The 21,422-nt window shown below is 35.6% G+C and overlaps 1 protein-coding gene and 1 long non-coding RNA gene across 2 annotated transcripts; both read left to right on the top strand.

Moving 5' to 3' along the window:
- Positions 1 to 5,420: 5,420 nt before the first annotated feature.
- LOC144642740 (two pore potassium channel protein sup-9-like) lies at positions 5,421 to 17,453 on the top strand. Its single transcript, XM_078501792.1, has 2 exons — positions 5,421 to 6,646; positions 15,082 to 17,453. The coding sequence occupies exons 1-2, from the start codon at positions 6,319 to 6,321 to the stop codon at positions 15,681 to 15,683; spliced, it is 930 nt and encodes a 309-aa protein (XP_078357918.1). The 5' UTR covers positions 5,421 to 6,318; the 3' UTR covers positions 15,684 to 17,453.
- Positions 17,454 to 17,595: 142 nt separating this feature from the next.
- Positions 17,596 to 19,747, top strand: LOC144642743 (uncharacterized). Its single transcript, XR_013568776.1, has 2 exons — positions 17,596 to 18,194; positions 18,458 to 19,747. It is a non-coding gene; the product is annotated as an uncharacterized LOC144642743 (long non-coding RNA).
- Positions 19,748 to 21,422: the final 1,675 nt, after the last annotated feature.

Here is a 21,422-nt window from a genome sequence, read left to right as displayed (position 1 = left end):
TTTAGTCACGTGGTCGGCGTAAAGAGTAAATGAAAAGAGACTAGGGAGGGGGAAATGCGAAAAGGCATGCGGTGCACGACGAGTTTTGGGACCTCATTTATTAACCTTCATACCAAAATGGCGAAAATGGCGCTGAAAAAGACGAACGATAAACTCAGCCCGCTTGTCTTATAATAATAATTTATGAATTTATATTGCGCTTTTTAATATGTAAATGAGCAAAAGCGCATTACAATATTAAAACTTAAAAATATTAAAATATACTAACTATATACACATTATTGACTAGATCTAAAAGTTAAAAAAAGCTAATTTAAAAAGATATGTTTTAAGACGAGATTTAAAACTAAAAATAGAACTAATATTACGAAGGCTAGCTGGAAGCGCATTCCAAAGTGTAGGCGCACTGACACTGAAAGATTTTTCACCAAAAGACTTTTTCATTTTCCCTTCTGGGTACACTAAAAGCGTACCTGAATTTATAGAGCGCAGTGAATAGCGTGCGTGCTTCCTTACCTTAATTAAGTTACTAATATAAGTTGGAGCCATGCCATTAAGAGCCTTAAAAGTTAAAAGTAAAATTTTAAAATGATCCCAAGAGATCACAGGAATACCCATCAAATTAGGAAGCGTTCTTCTTTGTCAAGAAATATAAGAGCTGGTACTGTGGTAAACACAATTGGAAAACCCATATAGCTCAAGTTTGCGTGTGTTACATTGCCCCAAAGACAGACCTCATGGCTGTATGTAAATTTCACGACATTTTGAAAACTAAAAAAAAACTTTAAATATAAGGGTAAACACAATAAATTAAATCCGAGTAGTATACACTGTGGCCCTAAATAGATAATTAAAAAAACAATGTAATAACAGCTATGAAATCCCAACTGGCAGGAGGCTGACCGGTTGGTTATATGTACAAAGCGTGGAGTTAAATTCCAGACTACCTAATACAAAATCATCCATTGGCAGGGAGGAGGATTTGAACCCGGGACCTCCGGATTACAAGATTTGCCATAATAACCTTCTATGTCAAAAATGACAATACGAGTTGTTCACAAAAGGTAAAGTTAAAGTCTGTGTCCGAGCCAAGTGGCCCATACAGCCGGAGCTTATCCCGGTTTCCGTGGCATTAAGCGGCTGAGAGTATTGCTACCCTCCCCTGGATGGGATGCTAGTCCATCGCAGGGTTATCCCCCAGCAGTAAATTTTCCGGTACCCATTTATACACCTGGGTGGAGAGAGGCACTGTGAGAGTAAAGTGTCTTGCCCAAGAACACAACGCAGCGCCCCGGCCAGGCCTCGAACCCGGGCCATTTGACTCGGAGTCTAGTGCGCTAACTATTAGGCCACTGCACCTCCCACAGAAATGATAAATAGTAGTAATATTGATCCATTAATCCAATTTTATGACCTCAAGCGTCCTCTCCGAGGTGCGAAGAGGTTAAGTAGTGAGTAGAACTAATCCATCATAGTATAAGTGTTAAAAACTGTGGGAAACCGTTACCAGCCACCTTCAGTGCAATTCCCTACCTGGCATGCTTTACATTTGAAATCAGTCCCAGTGGGCGAATCGAACATTGAGTCAATGAGAGTATCTCGGGTGGTCCCATAGAACACTTTTGAAGGAGGGAAGGTCAAAAACAGAGCGTGCACTAGGCCATGTTTCATTTTATAACGCAAATTAGCCATGTTGTCAGCTGGCTGGGGGCAAACTCATCAAAGAAGACAATTTTTGAAAAATCAGCATAACCTAATACTATCTAATAGAGAATAGTTAACTGTGATGGATGCACAAAAATAGCTTGGATGCAGGGGACCAAGCAACAAGGAATAAAACTTTTTGGCTTGACTGTTGCTGGATCTCTTGTTTAAGAAATGCTCGTACCAGAGGTCACTCTAAGTGTTAATAAAATCAGATGCAAGGCTGGTACAGCGGCAGTAGGTCAACATTTATTTTCCAATGAATTTTGCCCTCCTGCCGTTGTACCAGCCTGGCAATTAATCTGGTTTTAGGATGGATGTGTTTTTAAGACTACAATGCTTACTTTATGTTGAGGGTCGGGTTTTAGGATGGATGTGTTTTTAAGACTACAATGCTTACTTTATGTTGAGGGTCGGGTTGTTTGGTAGCCGTTTTACACTAACCCAAGTTTAAAAGTTGATCGAGGGTTCAATTTGTCTTGTATAAAGTTCTTTTATTGCCTATTTTTTGTGAAGTTTGAGATTAGACGACGTCAAAACTGGAGAACAGCAAATATAAACAGAAAACCTCACTGAAAAGTTAAGAGACTGATATCAAAATTCACGATAATCCTGGATTAGATTAATCGTGCTTTGAACAACCCATCCCTGGCCTGTAAAGTACAAAAGTCGTTTTTTTTTTCACAAACGCGTCAAAAAACTAGCCCATCATTTACTGCAATGCCGTAAGCACCAATACAAAACGTGAAGAAATTCATCATAATACACAAAAATCTTTTAAAATCTCCCGATTTTAAGTTTTATGCCCCACAGAAATTGCGTGGGTAATTTGCATTAAAATAGAAAAGCCATCATGGCGGCAATCGTGAATAAGAAGTAGAATAAACAATTTTTCAGCTATTGCTCTGGAAAGCTTTCGCCTTTCTTTAAGATGTAATTTAGGAATCAAACCGAGTGATCGAAAAAATAGAGGACCTACAACTAACCTACTGTCTTACATGATAAATATCTAGAGTTATAAAAATGATATTTATAGTAATTTCCAATCACAAATTAGAGAACATTTTTTTTTAGTTTTCACTATTAAACAAAATTGTACGAAAATTGGGTATTGCTGCAAAATTAAATTTTTTAGCTGTAAATAACTGTTGAAAACATGATATTCAAACTGAATATAAATCTGATTGAATATTGTGGAAGTTTTCCACATCTTAAGTGATGTAAGTACTTTATGGCCAGAGACGATAAGATGATAAATTGTATGTGTGATGTAAGATCCCTTAAAAATAATGGGTAGACAAGAATTTATTGACATAGATTGAGTATGATGATACTGAAATTATCTCCCAAGATATTCAACAATTGCGAGAGTTCTGGAAAAGAATAGTACAATTATGGCAATTAATCTTTCCTTTTTTAACTAAAGCAAACAAATATTTGTGCCCAAAACAGCATGGGGTGAAAATGTTTATCAATAACAGAAGAGGTATCTGTTTAAAACATCGCATTTTCTTTTGCAAGGAAAATGTTGTTGTGAAACGTAAATTTGATTTGTGATTAATTAATGACAGATGCTTCGCAGGAATAGTGTCTCGCTTGCAGTTGTTTCAGATTATTTTATCGATTATAATAAAGTTTGCAGACTCAATGATTTCTACATTTCACATAATTTCAAAATAGATTGTTTTGCCAGAACCACAGTACAAAAAACAAAAGATAATCGCTTTACGAATAGTGGATAAAAATTATTGATAAAACCAGTTTATCTTAGATTGTTGAAATAAAAGTTTGCCCCAAAGTAACGATCATCTAAAAACTCTTTTACATGTGTAACATTCAGTTAGCCATCTTTATTTGTGCAATCAAATTTTCACCTTAAAAAACCTGAGAGCAGGATGTTACCGGGATATTTGACATTCTAGTTTCATTAGCTCTTAAAAATCAGATATTGTTGTTTGAGATTGAACCCGTCCGTGACTTTCGGTAGATTTTTATTCCTCAGATCTCATTCATTCACCAGGAGGCCGCCTTGGTCCTAAGAAACAAACATTTTTTTCCGCTCAAAAACCCCCTCGCAGAAAGTGCGCGGTAGTGGAATTAGAAAACAAAATTTGACTTGCGTCATAAGAAATCCCACCAACGCTTAGCTTCCCACGGATATTAAGTTCTTTTATTCTAACTCACGAGTATTTTAAAATTTTCGTTATGCAATTAACCGAAAGTTTTGCTATTCAAATCTTACATTTATTATTCTAGGTACAATGAGCAAATTTCAGTTTAATTTGCAAATTGCGGGCGAGTGGCAAACATGTAATGTTCGCATGTACATCTTTGTTTATATCACAAAAACATCTTGCCTCATCGCATGCTGAAAAAAACAAAGAGTGTCATTTTAAAGCTTTTTGGAAAATATTTTCCCGCAATTTGTTTTCAAAATAACTCAAATTTGCCTCTAGCCCTAAAAGCCGAAAAGGTTTTATTTTAAAATTGCATATAGATATAGTGTTATTTTAAGCATTTGAGGAAGTCTCATGTTGGTTGCTAGGATATCTAAATCCTTTTCGGTTAGAATGTGCAATAACAAATGTTGTTTACCACCAAAAGCCGTAAAATTAATAAATCCTGAAATGCGAATAACTAACAGCAAGTTCATTAAAAAATACTAACAGAAAGGAATTTCAATTAATTTTTTTGATAAGAAGCAAGTGATAATAAATCAAATTCAGGCTAAGGGGAGAGGTCTTGATTTCTTTCAAAAAAAAAAAAAATAAGTCGCCTGTCTGTATTGAAACATAAATTAATACTGAAATATAATAAACAGACGAAGAAAATTTTCGGAATTGTAGACGAGATTTTCACATTTTCGAAAATTCTTCCTTAAACTAAACATAAAGTAACACAATAGAAAAGATGGGTTAATGATTTTCCATGTTGATTTTAACGTTACTTTTCACATTCGGTATCAAAATAAAAATATCTTAGAAATCTGAGGAAACATTTTTAATAATAAACTTTGATTTTCATCAAAAGGCAACACACATGTCAAATATTTTCAATTTGAACGCTCACACGAAAGTCACGATTCGTGCGACTAGAATGAGAAGCAACATCCAATGTAAACAAGGAGTCTTCTTTGTGAGGCCCAATACAAATAAAGCCTTGTTTGGTGGACGTACACGTAAGTGGAAGCCAAACCAAATTGGATGAAAGCATGACAGCCGAGCGGAAGAAACAAAAAAGGCCACGACGTGCATCTGCCAATAAATCTTCTCAATGTAAAAACGCAAAATCATGCCACGACTTTCGAAATTTCGCTTTTCTTCCACGCGACCAATTCGACTTTCGCGAATGATGCTTTCGTCAAGCTAGAAAGCTATATTTTGTGCGTTTTTTGAAAAATTAATAAACGCGTCGACGCAAACGATTTTATCCTCTTTTGATTACAATTCGCATGACATGTTAAATAAACTAGGCAAATTTTCTCGAAATAAACTTCGTTGGAAATATAATAAGTGTCGTGTATTACTTCTTTTTGCCGAACTGGAGACAAGCGAATAAAATTAGTTTCCCTAAGGTAGAAATGGACAATGGGACTCCCATCAGGTTAAAAACAAATACGGCTGTGTTTTTATCCATTTAGAAATAAGGAAGTCTTTTTCAAATGACATTTAATGGCTAAAATATGGATTTAGGGCGAAGTATCCTGGAGTTAAGAAAAGAAAAAAAGCGAGTATTTTAAATTTAATAAATATATTTGGAAAACACCAGATTTTGCCGCTGTTCTAATGTAAGGATATTATGTTTTTTAAACATTTTATTTTGTAATTGTGCACTTTCTTGCCTCACTTTGCTCAATTCTTCTCACGACAGCTGCCGGTCAAATTCAATCTCTATTGTCTTGAGACTGCCAGGGTCTATTGAATGTATTCATTCTATCTGAAATTCTGAATTTTTCTGAATAAATCTCGGACGCATCTCGGTCATTTTATTTGTTATTAACGCCAGAATTCCGAGCGTTACACACTAGAGAAAATCTTTGACCGAATCTTGGCGAGTATAATTTGTATTCAGATCAAAGCACCGGAACTAAGCTTGTATGATAAATTTCCTACATGGCGGAAATCTTCTTGTTCAAAATGATTGCAATTGCCTTATATGGCAAATTTAATACCAATAGAGGCTGTGGACTCCATGCGGCTTGTTTTTGACTAAAGACCCTCGAACACTAGAGCGCCAAAGATGCTTGTATGTCATTTTTTATTCGGCGCGCTGGGCAGCACGACGCTTACACGATTTCCCGCGCCAAACAGGTGAATGGGTCGCGCGCGCAGCCAATTAACTGTGTTTATGTACAGCCTCTTGACAATGGACCGTGGCATATTCTGAATTTGCGAATACAATATCCTCTAATCAAGCTATTCATACTTCGCTTCTCAACAATATTGCTAGCTGTGACGTCACTAGCTTATCAGGTAACGATTGTCGACCCGAGTACCTACCTCCGGTGGATGAGAAAATAGCATGTTCGTCACATCTCCCCATCACAAACAAGTAGGAGTCGCGCGAGCCGCTGGCATCTAGAGCTTCGCTCGGTAAAGCTCCCGCGCCGGCCAAATGGGGGTTTTCTTTCTAAACTTCCTAAAGGCGCTGAAAGGCCCGACTAAAAATCTGGTCTTGCGAACGACTCTGTTCTTGGTGTATTTACTATTCGGTGCTGCAGTGTTTCAAACGATCGAATCGGGCGCCGAGCACCGCGAAATTCATCACTTTGACAAGGTACAAAAACAGATGAAAGAAAAGTACAACATTTCGGACGAAGAAATGAATAATTTCTTCACAGAAGTTTCCAAGGCGATCGACGATGGCTACTTCGATATAGCGTACGATCGATGGAGTTTTGCCGGCTCGCTGTTTTTCACTGGGACCGTAGTTACAACAATTGGTAAGTACATCTGACTTTATTCTCTTGTTGCCGCGTGTTAGGTATCCTAATGTTTGTCGAACGCCTTACGTTAAAACCTATCTCGTTGCCTTTTGACCCAGAGAAAATAGACCTTTATGATGTTGTTAATTTACAAGCCGTACATTAAATCTGCGGTATACCTTGAAATGTCTAGCGAACTTAGTGCTCTTACAACTCAATTTCGCTTCGCTAATGTCTTCGCTTGCGCATATATTTCGTATACTTTTCGCTTGGTGGGGAGCAGTAAGCCCCAATACCGCTATTTCGTAAATTAAATACCCGAAGGTGAGGTGTATTTTGAAACTGTGGTTTCAATTTTATCGTTGCTAACTAACGAAACATTCGATCGGTGAACCGTGACTTAATTCCAACTTTGCTAAGCAAAGAGCCTCGAACGTGATTTACCACTGTCAAACTCTACTTGATTATCTGCCGAGACCTCGCAAAATTGAATCTCTAGTTTGCCTTTTGGTTGATGTAAACTTATTAATTTTCAAACGTTCTACCTAAAAAAAAATTCGCTTGATTTCAGAATGAGGTTTTAACGATTTCAACAAAGTCCTGCCTCCTTTTGTTGCGAATTAAAAAAAAAGCTTCGATCTCAATGTTGTGTTGAACATGAATATTCAAAATTCGTTTTCCGATGCGCTTCGCAAGCAGATTGTTTTGTTTCCTGGAGTAGTTTTTTCGATGAATTCATTAGCTAAAACACAAAAATAGGGCATTTCACCAAGGTGCAAAGTAGCAAATCGCCGAGTTTTGTAATTTTTCAAACGAAAACAAACCATCGGTCGCTTTTTCGAGAATTAATTTTCACACAGAAGCACAATGTTGAAAGCTCAAGCTGTGGCAAGGCTGTATTATGCAAAATAGTGATCAAAAGATTATGAACTTATAGCAAAGAAGACGACAAAATAACAATGGTAGCTTAGCGGTTCATTTATTTCTATCACTGCTTGAAAAAAATCCAATTTCACCCAAGCGAAAAAATCAAGATTTTCAACTTTCGTTGTGTTGGAGAAATAAAGGTCGCGCTTCAATTAGAAAGGATATCATTAAATGCCCATTTTCGATCAAGTAAATAAAAAATTGAGCTTTGCCTATTCAAAACGTGAATCTGACATCTCGATCGAAATAAAAATTACTGTCAAATGAATATTTTATTCTAGTCAAGGAAATGCGTGCTGTCGTTGGAAATCTGAGGTGGCAAATTTAAGTTTTGGGTGAAGTACACAAAATGCGCCAAAAATAAAATGAACGTTTGCGGAGTCCTTTCGCTTTCGTTCCGGTTTGCGAAGCTTTCCGCCACAAAAAATTGTATATTTATTTAAAAGCAGCTGTGGCCCCGTAGAAGAGGGTTTTTTATGACATGGGTGATTAAGAAACTAAAACTCGGTATAATCAAACAATATACGGAAACAAATCCAAGAAGGAGAGTAGAATTCATTTTGTGAGGCAAAAAATCTTGTTATGGACTAGAAAATTTGCTGTAACTAAAACACAAAGTTTTTTGTCCTAAAATTAAGTTATTTTTGTGACAGAGTTAGATATATACTTTTCAACTTCGAGTGAAGAAAACAAATTTATTTTCTTTTCTGTGAAAATATAATTTTGGATGAAGCAAATCATAAAATTCATAAAAAATGACTTCGTTGTTGCAGAAAAAAGTTGAGAAAATTTTATTTTCAAATTGCCATCATTTATAAAAAACACATTCGCGGAAGAAAGAAATATTCAGACTCCGAAAGTGTAGTTGAGGACCAATTTGTTACAAGGCCATATTCCATTACTTCCGATCAAATAAATCTGGATATTTCTTTTTCAATTTCATGTGTTTTTTGTTATTCACAGAGAGAATCACGCCCGGTTTCGCGATTAGCTAATAAGCGCGATTTTTTTTTACGATGAATATGGTTCAGCTAGCGTTCGGTCTCTCTGTAGCGCTTGAGTAGGCCGTGTTTACCATAAACAAAAATGGAAATAGCGAAAAATTGATCTCAATAACAACTTTACCACCTGCCAGAGGTTAAATGTATTTTAACGCGTTTTCGGTACATGTTTTAGAGGATTTTTTCAAAGAAAGCGACGGACGCACGAAACTTTGCTCCTTTTTTGCACGTCGGACACTGGACGAACACTTAATTGAAATGCATCTTGCTTTATTGTTTTGAATTCTTAAATGTTACGTACGAATGGTTTTTCCGCTTTCGGACCTCTTTACGAATATGCCGCTTTTAAATAAATGAAACAGAACGAGGGAGTATTAAATTCTGGATTTATAGGCATTATTTAGGCAAGTCGTCAAGTTTTGCTTAACGAGGGCAAGGAATATTTTTATAGATAGTGTAACAGCTTCCTAAAATTTTTCATCTTCAACAAAACATAACCACATTTTTGGAAAACGCGTTTGTTGGTTTCATTTACTCAAAAGAAAAAAAATTAGCGAGTATGAATTTTTTTCTTTAAGCGGCGTAAAAACGGTTGCATTAACACCTAGTTTATCACTTGTATTAGTGGAAATGTAAATTACTTTTAAAGTTGATCCTTGCCTAATACAGATATTTTCAATCCATAAATGAAAATTCATATCTTTTGAAAATAGTTTAAATCCTACAAAAAACCCCAGCGAATTACAATTGTGTTGAATTCGAGCACTTATATAATAGATATTTCTTAAGGAAGTCAGAAATCGTGGTCGAATTTTTATCTACAATCCAAAAAAAGTAATTAGGAAGTGCGCTTGGCAAAGTGTTGTCATTACAAGAGAAAGACGAAAATGTGTTTATTTTTAGAAATACCTAACTCTTCTCGGTGAAAATCTTAGCCGATTTAAAAATTAGAATAAAACTTTTCCGTGCAAACCTTGATAATAAAGTGCGCCTTTCAATTTTTATTCCTTTATCGATTACGCATTTCATGTCGAATATTTACGAACGTAGGAAGGTAGTTTCCGGCATATTTCATAATCCCATTTACTTATTTTCTATTATGTTATTGAGAAATGAAGGAAAACTATTTCTAACAAACATAATTCTTGTCCGGCTGCGGGGAGTTTCTGGAAAAGAGTTATTTTAGACACAATTTAGATTACCGCCACCAAATGTTGTGAAATTGTAAACACACAGATTAACGAAGATTATTGTTATTATTTTTCTGTTGTAAAAACGCGTTTCAAAGTGAAAAAGAATAGTGAAAAATCTCAAATTTCATATCCAACGGTTATTTTGTGTTATTAATTGAAATTTGATTACAATCCCCAATTTTTCCTTCTCTTCGCTTTTGCAAACAAAGTCTCGCATATTTCTGGCTCTAGTTACATTGCTTTTGTCAATTTTTCCCATATTGTCCTTTCGGCCGAGAATTCTAATTACGAAGGATAGCGATTAGTTTGAAAGGTCAGGAAACGTTCGTTACAGCTTTCTTAAAAAAAATCTGAAAGCCCAAAGATTATAATTTATTATTTTAGAATGTGGTTTCTCTTCATTAACCACAGCTGATAACCTTAAAACCACATGTCGACATGTCGCTCGGTTACGTTAGAAAGCACTTTTCCTTTGTAAAATTAACGTATTTCAATAGAAATTAACTTAAATAACAACTGAACTAAGATTGCCATAGAGGCATAGAAACCTTACAATATATGTAAAAACCTTTGCAGCTAAGTAAATGATATTCTTAAGTGTTAGAACGCCTTTGAATAAATATGTTTAAATGTGAGAATTCTCGGCACATAATTGAAAGTAATTGGGAATTCCCTTTACGTATAAAACATTTATGTGTTTCATTGTATGTTAGAGATAGAAATATTGTTTGCTGGGTTTTCGTGAAAGTAGTCTAATTTATTTACTGCTAATATTGCTGATTTCCAAAAATCTCGCCCACGCCGTTCTATGCTCGTACATTAATGCTTAATATTACTTAAGACGCCGAAATAAGAGGAAACAAGATATATTTTGTTAGAAAGTGCATTTATTCAGGCCCAATATGATAAGTTGTACTTTTATACCATTTTTCTCTGCACAGGCAGCAGTTAATAAATTTCAGTCAGTAAAATGACATTCAGGCGAGAGCCACTATCGTTCGTTTGTTATTCAAGCAAAAGGAATCTTTCAAAGAAAAAATCTTAAGAGAAGGAAAAATAATAATACTGATAAACGACAATAATGCAATTCTGAACTTTACTGAAAACTGTTCCGTCGAATATGTACTTGTTATTTTCTCATGGTCTTTAATTTTTTAAGTCACGCGCGATCACTGAATAAAACCATATTCTAAATCCCTTATAATATACTTCAGGCCTCACTGCGGAGTAAAATAAGAAAAATTAGATTGAGGACTAAATACAGAAATGCTCCGACTTTTGAAGGGTATTTTTATCCATTATAGAAATACAATTTTTTCTTAGTTTTTGATTTAGTTATACATTGGAGTAATGATGCAATGTTCAAAATATATACAACAATCAGATCGAATTTACATTTATTGTACTTTACTTTAAAAGAAATTTGAAGGAAGACTGATCTTTAAAAAATATGACAAAAGAAAAAAAAACAGAGAAAAAAAAATTATCCAAAATATAGCGACGATTCAACGGTGCAAAATGTGCCTATCATTCCCTGTTTTTTTTTAGAAAAGAATTCACTGACCTTTTGTAATGAAGCTATTCGTACATCATTATTAATAACGAGCGGAAGAATCATCTAAGTGCTACTTTTTTCCTTCTAATGTATTTTACCTTCTTCCAAAATTCACCATGAATGAGCCACATAAAAATTAAGACCTATTTGAGAGTATAGGGGAATTTTGTTGCCTTACCACGTTTTGTGGCTACGAAAATTAACTTTTACTGAAAAAAAATAAAATGTCTAGACGGAAGAATTGCTAACGAGGATAAAATACGCGTATAGCTATGAATTTTCGCGGTTATCGAACAGCAGGTAATAATAGACATATTTCTAGACAAAGTTGAAAACTAATTGGAAAAATGCGATAAGAGGAAAGACTAGGAAATACGCGTCTACGCAAATCAATTAAGTTGTAAAACGCTGATAAGCTCGCGATTCTAAGCAGGGGGTCTATGACTCTTTGTTTTTGATTCTTTTGATTTAAATTGAAATTAAATGTGGGAGAATAGAAGGCGTTCATCAAAATCAGCAGTGTAATAATTTTAAATTGTTTTGAATCTTTATTTACGGAATGTAACAGAAACAGAAGAAACACTACCGAATGAGAAGAGTTACACATTGTGATGATTTTCTCTGTAATGAATTAGCCGCGTAGTGTCATACAAATACAGTAATAGGTACTGTACAAACATTGAGAAAAACCCTGAAACCTTTTAGTTTGGAACGAATTCGCTAAACTTTGTAAAACTAAATAATTCAATGTATTGTTCGAGTTAAACACTTCTTCGTAATGCTTTTTGGTGAAAATGGGGTAATATTGCGTGTACCTAGTGTAATAGTGGTATTGAAACGTCTACGTGTTTATCGTGAAAAATGAATTGTCGACCATGAATTATTCAAAATTTTATATTCTTGTAATCAGAGCTGTTTCTATTATGCTTTACTCGAATTCATGCCTATCAATTTCAAATCTTAAAGCACTGTTCTTTGTGTTTTCCGTCAATTTCATTTCAATCTTAGGCTAGCCAGTAAGTGAGTGTGAACGTTTGGTAGGGCTGTTTTTTTTTTCACGAAAACACTTAAAATATTTGGAAAATTCCAAGCAGAAAACGAGTGCAGGAATAAAATACGGTATTTATTTCATTTTCACATCTTTAGATATTAAAGTGGTAAATGCTCAAAGCTAAACGAAAGAAGAAACGACATAAAGCTTAAATTTAAGTACGTTAGAGAGGAATATATATTCGTTTGTTTTCTTTTTGTTTACAGTTAACATTGTGTAAAAAACACGCCATTGTCTATGACATTCAAAAATCTTATAGAATGGACAACTAAAGAAGTGCTTAGTCTGACTTTCATTAATGACTATGAATGATTTTTATTTTTGAAAGATTTGGTACTAATAAAACACAATGTCAAGTACACGATTTTTCTTAAATTTCCACTCAGATCTCATTTTCATCTACACTTAACATTTAATGAATAAGATATTACTGAAAACATGAAGAAAATACCTTTCAGTATAAATTTCCGCTTGATAAAATGCGTTCTGCTGTTGAACTTATCAATGGTTTATCTTTTCCAATCAGTCTACAAATCTTCACAGTTTAGATGGTTAGATATTCTAGTCTTTTTGGATAAGGACGATAAACCGTAGGCCATGTCTCCTGCATCTTCAGTGTTATGGTCAGCAGGGGACGTAAAAGAACCCACACACTTATCGTAAAGAGTAGGGCACGAAGTTCCCGGTGTTGTGGTCTGGTCTTTGCCCATTGTGCCAATCATGCTCGGAGATATTAGCTATGTTAAAAAAAAAAAAAAAAAAAAAAACAAACTACTCTACAATCCGAGGGTAAACAAAGTATTCACTATCCACTTCAATTTGTTTAATTGATGGTTTTCTCATTTTCTCAATATTATCACCTTTTCAACTAAAAGTTTAAATTGCAAATCACAAAACGTTACTGATAACTTCAGTCTTGACCTATACTATCGCTCTTTTTTGAAAATTAAATATTTCATAAATAAGAAATTACTAAAATAATTAAGAAAAAGATACTCTTAGTTAGAAATTTCCGTTTGGTAAAAAGCGTGCTGCCGTTGAGTTTATCAATTGTTTATCATTTGCAATCAGTCTAAAAATCTTAAAAGAAGAATTTCAATTTGTTTAATGGATGGTTTTCTCACTTTTTTTCATTATCACCTTCTCATCTAAAACTTTTAATTGCAAATCACAAAACGTTACTGATAAACTATGCAGTCGTTTAGTTTGTCTATAAATATACACCAGACATTTTGACTAATGCTGAAAGGCCGAAAATGGTACATTAATGGGAAACTTCACATTAATTCTTAATGTAGGATCTGTAATGGTTAAAATACACTTATTTGAATATTGAATAGTAGTAGCAACGTCGATAGACAGCATGACAGTACATCGTTAAGTTATCATTAAAATTTACCATTAGAATCTAGCATTCCCAGATGAGCTATGTTTTTAAATCAAACACCAAAGTATCTAAACTGCATAGAGCCGTTATCAAGTTTTTTGTTTTCGACGAGGTGAACTACGTAATTACTATGACGATTTTTGCAAGATTTGTTGTTACAACTTATACTACGATTTCCAGTTGAGTGCGGCGAAGTTGTGACGGCGCGGGGCCTCTTCCTTGGTCTGTCGTGGCTCTTTCGGGCTCGGGCATTTTGGCTTTTTGTCCGCCGGCGCGTTCTCTCAGTGCGATATTCACTGGGATTCGAGGACGCTGGCTGGAGTGGACGATATAGTGCGTACTCTCGGGAGGTGACGCAGAAATTATCTAATCTTGTCGGCGGCATATTCGTTATTTTTCTTTTATCGTTGTCTCTGTGTTTTTTTTATTTGAAGCGTAATAAGTGTTGCTGACGATTTTGTAGTGTTGTATTATTCATCGGGTGGCAAGAAGAAAAATTTGTTACCAATGGTAACAGGAGTTGCCCTTGACAACAATCTGTTTTGACTGTCCCAAACTTTTTCGCGTCGCACTCAACTGGAAATCGTAGTATAGCCCGAAGAAAATTAGTTAAAAGTAATAGGCTTCTTTCGACAAATTCAATTCGTCAAATTCAGCTTGATAACGAGGCCTAGAGGTCGCAAACAAAAGAAATGAATAAACCTGCTTGGTAAATTCCTTTTGTTTGTGTCCTCTAGGCCTGGCTACCAAGCTGAAAGTTATTTTGAAATTGCGGGATTTGTTTCCGGCAATTTCCACTTATTTCAAGGGCGCATTCGAGTCGAAGACCATAAAATTAGTAGGCTCATAAAACGTGATTAAAGGCTCTAAGAGTTACATCAATATTGCATTCAGTGATGTGATTATTGAACAGGCTTTAAAGACCAACATGAAGATAGAATATTCCATAAAAATGTAATTCAGTAACATTCAAATTTTATGATACCCAGGTTTAAATGTAACAGACTATTTGTAGAACCAACGTGCTTAGCTTCCATATTTTTCTTAGGGGTCTGATAGCAGTTCTGGCAAGGTTTCACATGAATGGTTCGCTTCCGTCCTAGAGAAAAATAGAAAAAACAACAGGAACAATGGAAATAGCTCCCAAAACAGTAGCAACAGCTAGACTAGAGGATTAATTAAATAAAAAGCTTTCGAGAGTTGCTACACTGACTGTTCCTAGAGGCCGTATCGAGCAACGTGCTAAGACCTTAACATCTCCCTTAAATGTCCTCTATTATGGACCTGAATGTACCGCTCTAGAGCAATGTTGTAATCGTGATCATTGCTTTTTCATCAGGTTACGGAAAAATGGCTCCGAACACGGTGTGGGGACGAATTTTCTGTATATTTTACGCCATATTTGGGATCCCTATCACAGGCCTGATGCTGAAATCGATCGGCGAACGAATCACGGAAACAACGGCAGACTTCTGGAAACTAGTGGATAGAAAGATCTTCAACAGAGAACCTCGAAAAATCTACCTCAAAACTGTGGCGTGTATATTCATCATGGTAACAGGAATGATTCTACTTCTGGCAGGCCTAGGCAAAAGCTACGAGGGCTGGACATTTTTCGAAGGAGTCTATTTCGCTTTTATCACGCTTAGTACAATTGGTTTTGGAGATTACGTCCCTCAACATCCATCTAAGAGCGAGCACGATCACCCAGGTTACGTCATTGCCTTCACAGTTCTCACATTTGTCTACTTCACGTTTGGTCTTGCGGTCGTCTCCAGTGCCCTGCTGGCGATCAGTCGGTTATTTGAAGACGAGCCACCCTGGGGCTTTATTTCACTGATGGGCGGTGATGACGGTGAAGATGACGAAGGAGAAAATCTTTTGCGTGAGAAAAAGAAAGCCCAAGCAAAGGCCAAGATGGCGGAGAGCAGTGGTCCTTAATGTTAACCTTCATTAGAAGATTTATCATCTTAATTTACGTGGATTTATTATATCAATTAATGATAATTATGTCGTCGGGGATCAGTGTGTTGATTTAGTTTCGGGATTTTGTCATCTGAAGTCACGTGACGTCATACTGAGGACCACAGCTCGAGTAGATCGATGCAAAAAGAGAAGAAGCGATGACCACGATCTTAAACGTCAGCGGTTAGTCTTGAAGAGAAAACAAAGACAAAAAGAAATGCACGAGAAATATTTTTGTTACAGGAAAAAACTGTGAAATTTAGGAGTCAAGAAAACTAGTGAATGCCACGTTTAGAATGACTCTGAAAGGCAAGGTAAAACATTTAATGTTGTGACTGTCTGTTAAGAATGCCTCCAAGCTCGATACAGACTCGTTTGTTTGAAGGAAAGCTGATGAACTTTAAAGTATTGGCTCTGATTGGACAAAAACTATGCCAAAGAATTGAAAGGCTGAAACTGAATGCTAAATGAGAGACATCAAGTGGATTCACAAAAAAGGTCAGACAGATATGATAGGTAGAAATTTAACATGGTGCTTGTCAGAGCTCGAGATGCGAAGCGTAACATATTTTAACTAACAATTATGCAAACATTAATCTAATATCATCGCAACAATTTGAAAATCAATCTTGCAATTACAAAAAATAAGAAAACTTAACTAAAATCAAACACAAAAAAAATCAGTATAATTCTAAATATTTTTTGAATCTCTTTATTGCTGTGGCGCATCAATTATGTATGACTCAAAGTTCATTGCGTGACAATAAGAAGTTTGATGTGTTACATTTCGCATCTCGAGCGAGCTTGAGGCAATATAGGCTAACTAAAGGAACGAAGTTCTCAGTCCAAAAAAAAAAAGAAATCAAATGCCCTGATTATTTAAACAATATATTTATTTTTGTAACAATTAATTGAACATAATGTCTATCTTAACCAAGGTTCACAAGGTTTAGTTTTCTTCATTACACATCCTTTCCGCTGTATATTTGAAATGACCAATCGTTAACATATTTAGCATTTTAGCTAATAGAGCCTCCAAAAAATGGAAACTTAACGGTTAAGCTCTAATAGCTAATAGTTAATAGAGTACAAATCATCATATAGTGCGGTCTTGTGCCATCTGGTAGTAATCTGGACCCGGTTGTTCAAAGCACGATTAAGCTAATCCAGGATTAGCGTGAAATTTGATTTCATTTTTTACAACATTTCGTTGAGGTTTCTGTTAGTATTTTCTGTCCCCCAGTTTTGACATGGACCAACTTCAAACGTCACAAAACATTAACTATGGAAAACCTTTTAAAACATGAGAGATTAAAACCTTGATCATCTTTTAATCCTGGGTTAGCGTTAATCACCTTTCGAACAACCCGGCCCTTTAGGGATAATGCTTTCAGCCAATGTTAAGAATGACTAACAGTTCCACAATGCAAGAACGGGAAACGCTAACTTAACACAGTCCGTTTTATGGTCATGTAGCAGCTCTCGAGAAAACAATGGAAACAAAACAACAGGAACAATGCCCCAAGCCCCCAAAACGATAGCAACTGCTACGCTAGAGGATCAGTAGAATTACAAGCTTGCGAAAGCTGCTACACTACCCCCATTTTAACGTGAGCAAGAGATCTAGAGTATATGTAGCTAAGGGTATAAATTCTTTCTTAACTCCCAGAGTATTCCTCTTAATCATCATCATCATCATCATCATCGTCATCATTCATCATCATCGTCATCATCATCATCATCCTTTTTAAGGGACATGGTCACGTTCTTCAGCGCTGACCTGGACCTATTTCACGTTTTAAAAAAACCACTGTGGACTTTTTCAAAAAAACCTTCATCTCTTCAATTCAGTTACTAAATGGGAAAATTTAGAAGAAAAAAACACTGAAAAATTGAAGCAGATTTCTGAGGTTCTCTACGCGTATTTATTTCGGGTTAAGGTGGACTTTTTTCAAAACGTGAACGCTGACCATGTCCCTTTAAGCACAATTCTTTTGGGTTCGGGTGCTAAACAGCACTTGATATGAGCAAACCAGATACGTCATTTGGCTGAATACAATATCCATAGATACATTTTAAATTCTACATACATCAGACCTTCCGATGATAAAACATATATCCTATGATTATGACTTTATCTTGTGAGGTCGACAAAAGAAAGTTTAGTTTAATCACGTATCACTCGGGACAAAATATGTGTTATCTGTATAGTACAGTTTCAGTTGTAAATTTATCGACTAGAATACTCAATAATCAATCAACATTTTTCAGTTGAAAAAAGATGATTTCTTACTTAGTAAGGAGTCAAGAGAAAAATATCAGATCTACACCAAATTGAAGAAACGTTGACCCTGTGAAAGGCACACACCATGAACGATAAGACCTAATGGTATTCTTGGTAGACAACATTGGTAATATAAGATATAAGATATTTTCTTTCTTTGAGAGCTTTAAGAACATGATTTATGCAACCTAACTTATTATAATGTTCATTCTGTCACAGACGACGATTACTTTTTTTATGATTTTCTAGTAAACATATGGGTCGCATCGTTAACTGTTTGTGCTTTTAGGTCAACCTTTTTTTCTCAGGTGTTCACCTAATTGAAGAACGTTGCCCTGTGGGCATAACCATGAACGATAAGACCTATGGCTGGGTGCGCATTGGTGAGCTTCAGTTAGTAATATTCCATTAATCCTTATTCAAGATTTTTTCTTTCTTTGAGGCTTGCTACCTGTCTTATTATAAGGTTCATTCTGTCACAGACGACGATTACTTTTTTACGATTTCTCAGTACACATTTGGGTCGCATCGTTTATCGTTTATGCTTTCGTGGGTCAACGTTTCTTCAATCAGGTCTATACAAGGGATGTATCATACATATAGGACAAAGTAGTGGATGTGACTCTGGAAGCCACATTAAAAGCCTCAGGAAAGGCTCCAAAGTAGTACGTCCTAAAAATTCTTCAAAGTTTAAGAAACTTTCGGGAATGGGAAAATTGTATCTTATCTTTTAGTGGCAAAAACATAAAAGGTATATCTACAGTACATAAGATATCGACACTTTTGCTATGGTTGCATCGTCATACGTTTAATCGAAAAGCATGGAGCTCTATTAATCGTTAAAAGGAAACTCATGAAACCATTAAGACGCCCTGACGGAGTTTAAGGGGGCTTACGTACCTAATGCGCATGTCAATCTTCTGGATTATGTACTGGTTGAAGACGCTTTCTTACCGTGGACGTTGTTATTTGCAATGAAGCTGTATCCAGAGGCATACAACAGAAACAAATAAACAAACAAAAAAAAAACAGGCAAACAAACAAACAAGTGTAAGCCTTTCATGACGTATTGAAATACAAATCTGTGGATATCCTACGAAACGATTTATGATTTAGGCTTTCTTGGCGCTGCAACCATCGCAAAATGTTATGAAGTTAGAAAATCCAAAACCCAAAACCTTGATTCTTGAGAAAAAATAGGCTAGACGACAAGCTTTTTTATTATTATTTATTTTTTGTTTCGTTGGTTATATTAACAAGGCTATGTTTTCGTCTTCTTTATCTGTTATATTCTTACCACTGGATCAGGTTAATATGCTAAAATATTTTTTGTTAGATCGCTATTCAGTGTACCGGGACTACTTATCTATTCGTACGTTTGGTTTGCTTGCCGTGAAACACAACTGTATATAGCACTTATGAATGATTCAGTTCCTTTTGTTTCCTGGTTGATATCGGTTTTATCGCATTTTAAACTAAAATTTGTTAAACATTCCTTTCTTTGAGGCTCTTATATGATCATGCTTTGTTGGCAAACAACTGTTATTTTTACTTTTATATTTTTGTTACTTTAGGTTTAAGGTTGTCGTTAGACATAGTGGTATACTGTTAACAAAATATTGAGAATATCAGACTCAAAGCCAATATTTTAATACTTCGTGGTTTATTCTTTATTTTCAAACATAAATAATTTGGAAAGCGAAATTGAAAATAAGGTGGAGTGTGGAGTAAGGTGAATAAAAGAATGAATACATTATTTACTATATTTGCTTTAATGACTGAACATTGTGTAACATTAATGGGGAAAAATGGCAAATGTTACCAATTTAATCATAACTATTACAAAATTCTCGAATCTGATTGGTTCTTAGCACGCCCTATTTTCCACTAAATGCACGCACGAGTCCTTTCATTAAAGTACAGTCCTCGATGAAAACCCGTGGGGAGACTTTGTTATTTTCTTTCTTTTTTTAAAAAAAAGGATACAAAACATCTATGGCTAAAGAACCAATATTTTCTTAAAAAAAATTCACCTTGTAATAAATGGCAGAGTGAAATAACATTTATAACAAGGCAATTAAACTGAGACATGTAGTCCCGGGTGTGAAATAGACGATGTCTTGATGTAGAAGAACTAAAAACAAAAGATGTTCGCAAAGTGGGTGTTAAGTTTGCTCACCTGTTGCGCATGAAGCAAAGCAAAGGGACAAAGGAACACAAGACAATTGACGTATTAAGAAATGTGTCCAACATTGTAGATAACAGCGAAAACTTACTGAATGTATTCCCTCACGAGATTTACCCTTAAAATACGGCCTACAATGAAGAATCCTTGGAAGGTTGTTGGAAAGCTTTGTTTAGTTCTTTTCTCTATAGACAAAGGGTACAAAACACTAGTTTTGTCAGAAAAAAACACCTTGTCACGGTAATAAAAAGCAAAGTGATAAGAAAAGTGATAACAGGGCGATAGCACTAAAATAAGTTATCCCGGTGTGAAATGGTGTTGCAAAGATGGCTTGATAAAAAAAGTGAAAACAAAAAGATACTCGTAAAGTGGCTGTTTAGTTTAACCACCTGTTGCGTTTGAGGCAAAGTAACACAGCCCTTATTTTACAACACTTCATTTACAAGTCAAAGAACAATGAAAGGAAGGAATAAAGAGCCACAGCCTTCTTAAGATCTTTTCTTTATCTTAAAAGACAAGCAGCTTTATTGTAGTTGTAGAATATATTTTCACCTTATTTTATTGTTTGATTTCTTTGGTAATCACTGTACTCTTTACACGAGCAATTTTTACGTGACAATCTTTGTGTGACAAAAATATTTGATCGTGTAGATGACACAACAATCATTTGTCGGCATTTTAGGAGGAGGAGGAGTAGAAATACTCCTAGTCACTCAATGCTACTGAAACCGGGATGAGCTTCGGCGTTTTGGGCCACTTGGCTCGTATGCAGACTTAACTTTACATGTGGCCATGGCATCAACAGTCTGTTTTAGTCCCCGTCTCCTGCATTGACGATGCCTTGATGCCCCGTCTCCGTTGGGCCCGTCTCCTGCATCTTCATTGTTATGGTCAGCAGGGGACGTAAAAGAACCCACTCACTTATCGATAAGAGTAGGGCATGAAGTTCCCGGTGTTGTGGTCTGGTCTTTGCCCATTGTGCTGTATAGTGTAAAATGCTCGGTTTCATTACCATTACTTACTAGAGGCCTAACATGCTTCATAATACCGAGGGTAAATAAAGTTTCAGTTTCAGACAAGTAAATTGTATCGAGAAATTGGAGTTTTATCACAATCACATTTAAAACAGAGAGCACTCCTTTCGGATGATGAGCAAACCCCTACTTGAGTCAACGTTCTACTTTTTTTATTATATAATCTGGCCTCAATTCTGTAACTCCTAGGCCCAAAATTGTGATGGTTCGTG

This window comes from Oculina patagonica, chromosome 2 (genome assembly GCF_052425735.1).
Source record: "Oculina patagonica isolate OP01 chromosome 2, crgOcupat, whole genome shotgun sequence".
Taxonomy (NCBI): domain Eukaryota; kingdom Metazoa; phylum Cnidaria; class Anthozoa; order Scleractinia; family Oculinidae; genus Oculina; species Oculina patagonica.
The sequence above is the reverse complement of the archived record's forward strand: the minus strand, read 5'-3'. Positions and strand labels throughout refer to the sequence as shown.

Coding starts and splice junctions, on each gene's coding strand:
- LOC144642740 (XM_078501792.1), top strand. CDS start 6,319: ATGGGGGTTTTCTTTCTAAACTTCCTAAAGGCGCTGAAAGGCCCGACT. Junction 6,647..15,081: donor GACCGTAGTTACAACAATTG/GTAAGTACATCT, acceptor CTTTTTCATCAG/GTTACGGAAAAATGGCTCCG.